This window comes from Peromyscus maniculatus, chromosome 4 (genome assembly GCF_049852395.1).
Source record: "Peromyscus maniculatus bairdii isolate BWxNUB_F1_BW_parent chromosome 4, HU_Pman_BW_mat_3.1, whole genome shotgun sequence".
Classification (NCBI taxonomy): Eukaryota; Metazoa; Chordata; class Mammalia; order Rodentia; family Cricetidae; genus Peromyscus; species Peromyscus maniculatus.
Window position 1 is genome coordinate 133,874,256 of NC_134855.1, and position 11,074 is coordinate 133,885,329.

The 11,074-nt window shown below is 54.4% G+C and overlaps 1 protein-coding gene across 1 annotated transcript; it reads right to left on the reverse strand.

Annotated features, from left to right (window-relative positions):
- Nucleotides 1-51: 51 nt before the first annotated feature.
- On the reverse strand, nucleotides 52-10,346 carry E2f1 (E2F transcription factor 1). Its single transcript, XM_076570944.1, has 7 exons — nucleotides 9,974-10,346; nucleotides 4,975-5,065; nucleotides 4,439-4,658; nucleotides 3,566-3,718; nucleotides 1,943-2,057; nucleotides 1,628-1,847; nucleotides 52-1,528 (listed from the first exon to the last, which is right to left on the reverse strand). Exons 1-7 carry the CDS (start codon nucleotides 10,226-10,228, stop codon nucleotides 1,281-1,283), a joined length of 1,302 nt encoding a protein of 433 aa, XP_076427059.1. The 5' UTR covers nucleotides 10,229-10,346; the 3' UTR covers nucleotides 52-1,280.
- Nucleotides 10,347-11,074: the final 728 nt, after the last annotated feature.

Below are 11,074 nucleotides of genomic sequence, written 5' to 3' on the forward strand. Positions count from 1 at the left end.
GCACGTACAGCGAGACACACACACACACAAAAGCATCTGACACAAATACAGTTCACTGTGTGTTGCATCTTTACTAATGCTCAGAAATGTCCGGAAGGCGCACAGCAAGCGACTCTAACACTCCCTTTTCTGCACTTAGATAATATGCATGACTTCCTACCAGTCACTGGGTCACTTTTCTTCCTCTCAAGTGGTTACATACGGAAAGGAAATTAAATCAGATAGGAACAGGGAACTGAGTATTCATATTCCCTTTGACCCTAGCCTCACATCGGCAGAGTCCCAAACCCAGCCCTAACACCATCAAAAATATTTATTAAAACCAAAGCAGGAGGGAACAGAACTGTTAAACAAATCAAAGTGCAGTTTGGAGGGTGGGGAGGACAATGGAGGCGCACTCCGACAAGGGGCCCACACCCACCCTCCTGTCCACCAGGTCAGTGAAGGCCCTCACCCACTTTTTCCATCTCAAATCCACATGGGTGCAGCTAGGGTGCTGGTACAACCTCCTAAAAGGGGGCCATCTCTCCAACCCATCCATGGCTGTCAGTCTGCTCCCCGCCTCCCGCTTTCCCAATAAATAAACTGCTTGGGCCTCAGCTCCTTTGGGGTTGGGCAAAGGGGGGGAAACCCAGCTAGGGGCCCCTGCCCATGCTTCAGAGTGTAGGAAGCTGGGGCATTAGCCCCATACCCCTCCCACCCTTAGCTCCTTCCCCAGGCTTGCCAGAGGCCTCGATAAATAAATAAACGCTCCATTAAAGCTTCGATCGGAAAACCTTTAAGCAGTGCTCTTGCTGCCCTGCAAACCCAGCCAGCCAAGCTGCCCCACCTGGCCTGGCTGACACACAGGATTCTGGGAGCAGGCAGTCACCCTGGGCCTCACAGGGCCTCTGCAGCAAGGACACCAAAAGTGCAGTTAGAGCCCCACCCCGCCCCATGCGCACACATGAATTCATGCACACGTGGACACACCAGGATGTGTCTGCAGCACACATACAGATGTGTTCACCTTCATTCCCCGGTACACACACACATAAACACACACACACACACACACACACACACACACACACACACACACACACACCATACAAAATCCTTCCCCTTTTGGCCTGCTCAATCTGGCAGCAGCCAAACCCCAGAGCTAGAAGCTACTGCACGGAGAAGAGGGTATGAATCGTGCTTTTCCAATGAGGCAGGAAGGATGGCCCAGGGCAGGAGGCTCCAAAGCTGCAGCCAGGGTGGGCATTCTCCAGACGCCCAGGCTCCCTAGGCTTCTGTCAGAAATCCAGAGGGGTCAGGTCCCCAAAGTCACAGTCAAAGAGATCTCTGATGCCTTCACCCTCCTCTAGGCCAAAGTGGTAGTCAAGGGCCTCATGGGGTGGGGAAAGGCTGATGAACTCCCCAGGGAGGAGTCCAGAGAAGTCTTCTCGAACATGCTCCAGGAGTGAGTCAGCAGCCACCAGCGGTGACAGATGGTCTTCTTCCATGGGGGTCCTCAGGCTGCCCATCCGTGACAAGACTGGTTCTGGGGAGAGCAGGCATTACAGGTTAGGGATGGCCCGGCAGGCAAGGAGCTGCCATGACTACCTGCCCAAATGGGAGAGCAGGACCTGCCCCTACCTACCTTGCTCCAGGCCTAGCAGGGACTGGCTGGGATCCAAGGACGGGGATGTGGAGGGAGGTGATGGTGGAGGCCCTGCAGTGCCAGGCTCGGCAGTCCGGTCCTCCCCAGACGGTGTCTCCGGGCACGGGGTCCTCCCAGGGCTGATCCCCCCTGCACTCTCCTCAGGGCACAGGAAAACATCGATGGGGCCTTGTTTGCTCTTAAGAGAGATCTGAAACGTCTGGGTGGAGGCAGCAAGCAGGGTAAACTGAGGCCCAGGTGACCATCAGCCCGGCCCACCCAGTCTTGGTCAGGCCCTGGGGTCACAATTCTCACCTCCGCAGAGTCCACAGCTTGCAGTTGGGTCTCAGGAGGGGCCTTGATCACTATGACCATCTGTTCTGCCGGGTCCGCTATGCTACGGAGGTCCTGGCAGGTCACATAGGCCAGGGTTGGGAGAGTCAAGGAGCATTTGACCTTTGAACCCCTGACTCAGCCCACAGAGCAGGGCCCACACCTACCCAGTCACTCTGTCTTGACTCCTTCACAAGGCCTAGCACATACTAGGTGCTCAGAGCCTCATTCCCAAGCTTCAGCTGCCACATCTGTACAGTGAGACTGTCCACCCATCTAATTCCAAACTAATGGTTGCCTGTGACAATTCCACACAAAATGCTCGACGGGTCTCCAGGCTGGGAGATGGAAATTGCTTTTGACAATCTTGCTGTTAATCAATGGTATTCACTAAAAAAACACATATTCTAATGAAGTTTCTTTTTGTGAATGAAAAACTCTTAACTTTGAAGCTGCAATCAGGCACTAAATCAATGACTAATGAAAGGTTTGTCATTACTGGTACTAGCTTTTCTCTTTGATGACAAGGTCTCACTGTACAGTCCATGGCCTGTGATTATTTTTATTGAGACAGTCTCACTACACAGCCTTGACTAGTCTTGAATATGTAGCAGTTTCTGCCTCATACCTGGTCCTGAGATTACAAGCACACACCAGAATACTGGGCTTTCCTTTGTTTTGTTGAGACAGGGTCTCATTGTGTATCCTTGGCTAGCCTGGAAGTATGTGTTCAGAGATCTACTTGCCTCTGCCTCCAAGGGTTGTGTACCACTGGACTTTTCTGTGTATGACTGTCTTCCCGACACGTATGTGCACCACATATGAACCTGCTGCTGCCTTCAGAGGTCAGAAGAGGACATCAGATGCACTAGGACTAGTTACAGATGGCTGTGAGCCACCATGTGGATGCAAGGAATTGAACTTGGGTCCTCTACAAGAGCAACAAGTGCTCTTAACTGCTGAGCCAACTCTCCAGTTCTGGGCTTCTTTTAAAATGTTCTTACTTACTTTAAAACTTATTACTTTGTGTGTCTTTGTGTACACACATACACATGCCACAGGGAATGTGTGTGTGCGCACGTACAGGTCAGAGGCAGCCTGCAGGAGTTAGTTCCCTCCTTCCACTGGGGACTCAAACTCAGATGGCCAAGGTTGGCCAAAAGCACCTGCACTCATCACGCCATCTCATCAGCCCTTTTTCTTTCTTTCTTTCTTTTTTTCTTTTGGTGTTTCAAGACAGGGTTTCTCTGTGTAGCCCTGGCTGTACTGGAACTCACTCTGTAGACCAGGCTGGCCTCAAACTCACAGTGATTCACCTGCCTCTTAAGTGCTGGGATTAAAGGCGTGCGCCACCACTATCCAGTTGTTTTTTTTATGTACAATTATGGAAATGGATATTACGATCCTCTTTTACAGATGAAACTTAGGCCCATAAAAGCCAAGTAATCTGTTCAGTGTCCTATGGTGAGTAAACGCAAAGCCAGGTCTTGTTTCCAAATGCAGAATCTTTTAGAATCCAGAGCCCTAGGTAACCTCTCTCGTCTCAGTGTGGTGCCACCACTGGCCAAGCTTGCCCGCCATGTTCCCTGGCCAAGTCAAGGATATCGCTGGCTGTCTGAGTCCTCAGAAAGCAGCTGCAGCTGCGTGGTACAGATGTGCATCAGGTGATCCAGCTGCTGCTCACTCTCCTGCAGTCGCTGTAGGTCCTGGGTCAGGCCTTCAAGCCGCTTACTGATCCCTACCATGGTGTGGCTGCCTCTGTGGGAAGCCGGTGAAGAGCTAGCAGTCCTCAGGCCCCCCATCCACCAGCCCTGGCACTCAAGGCAGCCTGCCGCCGCCGCCACCGCCACTGCCGCCACTGTTCTGTGAGAAGTAGGCAAGCTCTTCCCCCCTCTGGCTCTGCTCCCCAGAGGCTCCAAGTTGGACTGGCAAGGGCTTAGTAAAGTGCCGGGTCTGCCAACCAACGCCTACATATCCCCACCAAGGAGCCAGGAAACCACACACATGCCATGGAATGCCACCAAGACACACCGTCAAGCGAAGAGAAACAATACAGAATGAAGAATGATCTATCAAAAACCAAGAAGATTGGTGTACCAGAGAGGGCAGCAGGATGCCTGGGGAGAGAGGGAGGTACAAGGGGAAGTCGTAACAAAACTTAAAACATCTGTAAGGCCGACCTCAGTGATGACGGCTAAAGCTGGAATGGTGGTTACACAGTGGTCCAAAAAGGAACAGGAAATCTTCAGCAGGGGTGTGTGTGTGTGTGTGTGTGTGTGTGTGTGTGTGTGTTTACTGGATGAGACACCTCGGACAGCTACAGGGAGCTGGATCTGAAAGGTCTGTGTATCTTTCCCCTTCTATCACCCCAGGGAAGACACCTCTCTTCAGACTTGGTTTCCCAGCTGTTAGGAATGTGGGAAGCCACTGCAGGCCTGGTCTGATTGCCACCAGCCCAGCTGACTGGACAGTACTTACAGCCACTGGATATGATTCTTGGACTTCTTGGAAATGAGCTGGATGCCCTCCAGGACGTTGGTGATGTCATAGATGCGCCGCTTCTGCACTTTCAGTACCTCAGCCGCCCAGTTCAGGTCAACCACGCCATCGGCTGAGCGGCTCAGCAGCTCCAAGAAGCGTTTGGTGGTAAGATTTAATGATGTCTCATAGCGTGACTTCTCCCCTGGAGATTTCACACCTGGGGGGCAGGGGTTAGGCTAGGCAGGGCTCCTCAGACACTCTGCCTGCCCCCAACAGGCCCGACCCCCCAGCAGTGCAGAGTGGCAGGATGAGGTGGGAGGCAAAGGGCTCCTTCCTCTTAGTCAGGCCAAGCAGAAAGGCCCTGTGGCCGCTGTCTGCCAACCAAAGCATTCCTCTGTGGCTGGGGAACTCCCCACCTCCAAGGCCCAAGGAAGTCCTGTCAGCCAGCCATTCCAGCTGCCTGCTGGGGCCCCAGAGTCTACAAGCATGCCCACCCCCAAATCTGGGCCTGAGAAGCTAGAGTCAACCAGCACCTTTCCCTGGGTGGCGGCCTCTGCCCCGGAAGGACCCACTGCTCCCAGCCAGATACTGATGGTCAGTTTCCAGATCCAGCCTCCGTTTCACCTGTAGCAGAAACACAAGAAGATGCCCAGTAACCAGGAGTGAGACCGCCCAAGAGACTCAGCTAAGGGCTTGGTACCCCAGTCTTTTTTTCTCTATTAGGATGCCTAGGTATGCGAGCACAGACAGATCCTAAGGCACACAGCATTGGGTTATCCTACCATACAAATCATTCAAGTGCAGGACTGAAGATTGAGTTCAAGTTTTAGGTCCAACAGGTTTTTTGTTGTTTTTTTTTTTTTTAATACATCAGCAAAGAAAAAAAAATCATCGCTGGAATGCTAGAGATTAAAATGAAGGCCTTGTGTATACTAACACACAAGCTACCATTTAGTCTCCTCAGTTCCTACAACTATAAGGTCTCACTATTTAACCCAGGCCGGCCCCAAACTTACTGTGTAGCCAAGGATGACCTTGAACTACTTTTCTTCCTGCCTCTACCTCCCAAATACTAGGCTTACAGGCACGCGCCACCGAGACTTCCTACTTCTGGAACTTCTGTCAAAGACAAGTGCTAACTTCCTCCCCCTTAAACGCTAGCCAGAACGGACAGTGTCACTTGTGACACTGGTCACTGAGGTCCTGGAGCTCCCCGGATCAGGAGGCAAGGGGCAGGAGAAAAGCTGCTGTGCCATACCTCACGGAGCCCCAAAGATAAGCCCTGCTGCAGGCAGAGCTGAGAACCCCTCTAGGTGAGGAGGAACATCACAAGCTTGGAAGCAAATCCTGCAGTCTTAGTCACGCTTTCTGACGAGGACCAGGCTAGAAGACTGAGAGACTACAGAGACTAGGTAATAAGCCACCAAGGAAGGGCAGAGGTCCCTCGGGCAAGTAAGTCACTTCTCTAGTTTTTAACTCATTTACACATCTATAACCATGGCAGCAGCTGGGGCCTTTGGACTGGCACCACCCCAATGGCTCCCTTTGCAGATCAAAGCAACCCACGTTCAAGATCACAGTCAGGAAGTGACAGAGCCACAGTCCCTACCCAGATCTGCCTGAGAAAGGCCCCAAGCTGCTCGTCTCCATGCCCTCTGGTTTAGGCTAGACACGTGGAGACGGAAAGGATCCTGAAATCCCACGGATAGATAGCTCAAGCCACCCTGACGGGACCAGACTTGCTGTCCTCTCGCCAGCCACAGGCCTTTCTCAACTAAACCTCGTCCAACCTGGCCCACCACCTGTCACATTCACTTGCCAAGCATTCTACCCACAGCCATGATCACCCTCCCACTGGACAGTCCAGCTGTCCCTACACTGGTCTCCCTCCACATCTCTGCCTCAGTAAAGCCTTCCAACTGCATTCCTCACAAGAACTGCTGAGATGGACTTCTCCCAACCCCTGCCTCTAGGCTTGGCCTGTGCCCCTCTTATCACCCCTGTAGCTCCCTCCAGAAGGACCCTTAACAATGACTTAAGTCATGCTATCCTTCTCTCTACATTGCCTCAAGCCCAACCTTTGACGACATCCATTACAAATTGCCACAGAGGTGTCTGTCGTCCTGGCTACCGCCTCCACCTCAGAAAGTGTCCTTGGATCCAATGCACCTCTGCATCACTGTCTGCCACAGTGCCAGTCAACATGTGTTGACCAGACTCCCCACCCTCTCATGCCAAGGAACAGGACAACCTGTGAGGAAGAGGATCACAGGCAGGCACACATCCTATGCTGTCTGGGCAGGGCAGGGTAGTAACTGCTTCCCATACATTTCCTCACCCAAATCTTGTCTGATAGCAGAGTGTATGGTGCTCTCCACCTTGGGATGGACCTGTAGCCAGGGAGAAACCCAAGATATGCACCCCAATGGGCTGACAGAGCCCCACCCAGGAGCAAGACTCCGATACACAAACTAGCCAGGAATACCTTCTCCCCGGTATCCTGGCCCTTACTGACCCCTAAAGGCAAGTAAGGGGCTCAGATGCCCATTTTCATCACTCTTCTCTAGAACACCCTAGCACTAGGATCCTAAAAGCCACAGGTGAAGACACTTGCTAGTGAAAATAGCTGAATGGCTCAAACACCCATCCACAGGAAGGGCCACAAAAACTGTTTATTTAACCCCTGGAACGGGATGCAGTCTCAGTGAAGTACTGAAGCAGGCCAACACAGAATGCTCTCACAGACACACAAGGAAACCACTGTGACAGGTTAACACATACACGGTCCCTTCCTGGATTAAAAATCTCAGCTGTTCTCTAGTCCAGTTTCTAACATAGTGTGCTTCAGAAACAGGAACACTTCTGTGGGAGAGCCAGGGCAGACTGTTGCCTCCTCTGGGCGATGAGAATGACATTCTGTCTGAACATGGATCAGTCTCAAACAGCCCAGGCTGGCCTCCAGCATGGTATGCAGCTGAGGAAAGCCTTGAACTCTTGATCCTTATATCTCTACTTTGTATGCACTGCCATCACGCCTGGCTCACAGCAATTTTTAGAACTATTAGAAAAAATTCTGAAGACTGGCCGAGTGCTTGTTCAGCATACACTAAATCCCAGGTTCAATTCCCAACAGCATTAAGTAGGCAGTGACCAGCCAGGGATACACAGAATAAAAATGTCACCTCTAAAACAAGCGCCCTGAGCTACAAATGGTTTTTTATAGACCTAATGTACAGTACTGCATACTTCCTATAGTAAACAAGTATTACGTGTATAATGGGAAACCTCAGCTTCTTCTCACTGTTACCATTTTGTAATAGGGTCTTTGTAGTGCAGCTGGCTTTGAATTCAAGAGTTGGGATCCTCATTCTTGCCTCCTTAAATTGTAAGATATGCTAATAAATCAAGATAGACTGTATTTTTTATATATTTTTATTTAATTAATTTACTTTTAAAGAAATTTGTGTATGAATGAGTGTATGTGAACATGTGGGCACAGGGCAGAAGACACCATCAAATCCCTCGAAGCTGGAGTTACAGGCATCTACAACCTCAATGTGGGTGCCGGGATCCAAACTCTAGTTGTCATAATAGAGCAAGTTTACTTTTAAAAATTAACTTACTTTTAAGGCAAAGTTTCACTATATAACCCTGGCTGGCCTTGAACTTGTGGCAATTCTCCTGTCTCCACTTTCCCCCTACAGGACCGAGACACATGCACACTCACACACAGAGCCATGACAAGGTAGAGGTGGGCAGGCAGGGCAAAAAGGAATGTCTGAACTGCACGGAGTTCTGGACACAGGAAGCATTCAACAAGTGCTTACTGGGTGGAAGCCAAGCCTGAAGCTTATTTCAAGGGCTGCCCCCAAAAAATGCCAGAGCAAAGTCAGGAGAGGCCAAAATCCAGATTTGCAGTCCCGGCCTTTGGCTCCAGGATGTTGTCAGCCTCTCCCACAGAAAATGTTTGCCGGCCCTTAAGTACCATGGGGGCAGGGGATCCTCAGCTACCTCTGCACCTAGCATGTAATGGGGACTCACTAAGCCAACTGGAGTGAATGGAATGTTTGGTCAAATGCAGACTACCTGTCCGGGCCCCACGCTCCTACCTGCAGGCACAGGCCCCTGGAGTATGTGGAAGGCAAGCTAGCGGACCCACCAAATACAAGCCGGCTCTCACTGGGAGGAAGGGCCACTAACAATCAGGAAATACCACTCCCTGCCTGAACGGCTGGGGAAAGGTGCACCATCTCTGGGCCTCAGCCTCCCCATCTATAAGAAGGGTCAAAAAAGGGTGGCCCACGGGGTCCGGTGGGTGATGCGCTTAGCCTGGCACACGAAACATCCTAAAAACAATGGTAGCTGCTATTGTTATTATTATTAGCATCTTGGTGATTCCGGAAGGAAGGCAGCTCTGGGCACTGGGCCCAGGGGGCTATGGGCCTTCCCAAGATGCCTCAGGGACCAGCTGCCACCCACACCCCATCAGCAGTGGAACAGCTTCTACTCTGGGTACCAGGCCCTGCCCCTCCCATTTGCTCCAAGCCCCCCGCTGAGAACCCCCCTCCTGTCTGCTCCACCCCCACAATAAAGTTGGTGGCCCACACCCTGTGCCGGCGCCCGCCCTCCCGCCCGCCCCTGCTCCGATCCAAGTTCCAAGCTTCCACTCTCCACTGACTCAGCTGCCTTTTCTAGGCCCCCAGCCTAAACTGGTCTTGAGCTGCTTGCTGTTCAGGGATCAGCGAAGACTTCATCCAGGGATCTCCCTCCCACGTCTCCTCTCTCCAGGCACAGGAGGCCCCTGCCATAGATCTCAGGGGCCCAGCCCACCCAGTCTTCCAGAGGCTCCGGGGTCTGCCCGCCTGATTAATAAAGTTCCATGGCAACCAGGGGCTGGAAGGGTGGCAGATGGAAGGGCGAGCCGAGGAAGAGTTGCAGCAGCTGGCCCAGCACCCCGCCCCTGCAGAGAAGGCCTCCCAGTCAGGAGGCCTATCCCCAGAGGCCTGGAAGGCTAGGCCTGCACCTGGCAATCCAATATCGAGGCACTCCGGAGGGGGTCTCCCCAAGGGGTCTCCATCAGTCACCCTCCTCCACCTCTCCCAAGCAACCGCGCTCACTACCCAGCCCTAAGTTCTGCGCCAAGCCAACAGACATCAGTTAAAATACCAGCCCCACCACCTGCAGCTGCGTGAAGCACTTCCCTGTCTGGGCCTCAGTTCCTCCCTCCGGCAGATGGGCACGTGACAACACCCAGCTCCCAGCAGAATTGAGAATGCTGGCCCAGGTTCTGAGTGTGCCAAAGGCTGGGCGTGCACTAAGCAAGCACCAGCTGAATACACGTGAACCCCATCATCATGAACGAATCGGACGCTCCGGTGAGGAGGCACGCTGAGGCCCAGAGCAAGGCGCAGCAAACCGGGACAGGCAGTCTGTCACCGCGCGCCCCGGGGCGGAGCCCGGAGGCCCAGCCCAGGCTCCGCGCCGCCCAGCGCTGCAGCCCGCCCCTCCCCCGCCCGCGCCTAGGGTCCGTACCGGCGGGCGGCCGAGAGCGGGACGCGGTGCACTAGGCGCGGGTCGGGGTGCCTGCGGCGTGGCGAAGAGCAGCACGTCGGGGTCGCGGGGGCCGGCGGGCGGCGCGGCGGGGCCGGCGGGGACCTGCGGGGCGCCGACATCGGGCGCGGCGGAGATGATGACGATCTGCGAAGAGTCGAGCAGCCGCAGCGCGCCCGCCCCGAGCAGGGCCTCCAGCGCCGGCGCGCGCTGGCCGCCCGCGGGGGCCACGGCCATGGCGCTCACGGCCCGCGTGGCCCGGGAGGCAGGCGGCGGCGGCGGCGCGGGCCCATGGCGGCAGGCCGCGGCGAGGGCTCGATCCCGCTCCGCCCCGGGCCGCCGCTGCCTGCAAAGTCCCGGCCACTTTTACGCGCCAAATCCTTTTTGCCGCGAAAGAGCCACGCGCCGCCGAGCGCCACCTCCATTGGTCGACGCGGCTGTGACGGAGGTGGCGCCGGTGGCGAACATTGGTTGCAGCGTTCGGGCCGGCGATGGAGGGCGGGACCCGGGGCGGGGCGGCCAATCCCGGGGCGGGGCGCGCGCAGGCTTTGTCCGGGCGGTGCGGGGCTCCTTGTCCCCACAGCCTCCAGCCGTGCCCCGCAGGAGGCGTGGGCGCCGGGACCCCGCCCCCTCCACCGCCTACCCGTGGGTGGCGTGGCCTGGCGAAGGGAACAAACTTCGCACTCGGTTCTGCACGTCTCGCAGTCTCCCCATGCCACATGACCCCTAGACGCTCAACCTGTGGCCTCCACCCACTCAGCTCAGATTCCAGAAACTGTCTCCTCTGCACGCTCAGGCTCACCTCCAAAGCTCGCTTCAGCCACATCTCCGGTCCTAAAGATCCATTTATGCCATTTGCTCACAGATCATGTGCTCTTCCCTATCCCTGTCACCTAGAAGCCAAGCCCAAGAGGGGTGCCGGGAAATGGGTAGGGAGTACGGCTTTGATCTCAGTCTGATTTCCTTCAGTAGCTGGCGCCCAGTTTGCGTTCATTCATTTGCTCACTCCACACCGGCACAGGCCTTTAATCCCAGCACTTGGGAAGCAGAGGCAGGCGGGGCTTCTTTAGGCCAGCCTGGACT

What these genes read in the sequence shown, in the direction of transcription:
- E2f1 (XM_076570944.1), bottom strand. Translation starts at nt 10,228, where the DNA reads ATGGCCGTGGCCCCCGCGGGCGGCCAGCGCGCGCCGGCGCTGGAGGCC. An exon ending in AAGAATCATATCCAGTGGCT is followed by an intron (nt 3,719 to 4,438) that starts GTAAGTACTGTC and finishes GGCTTCCCACAG; the next exon opens with AGGCAGCCACACCATGGTAG. An exon ending in GAGGACTCAGACAGCCAGCG is followed by an intron (nt 2,058 to 3,565) that starts ATATCCTTGACT and finishes GACTCTCCCAAC; the next exon opens with CCTGGCCTATGTGACCTGCC.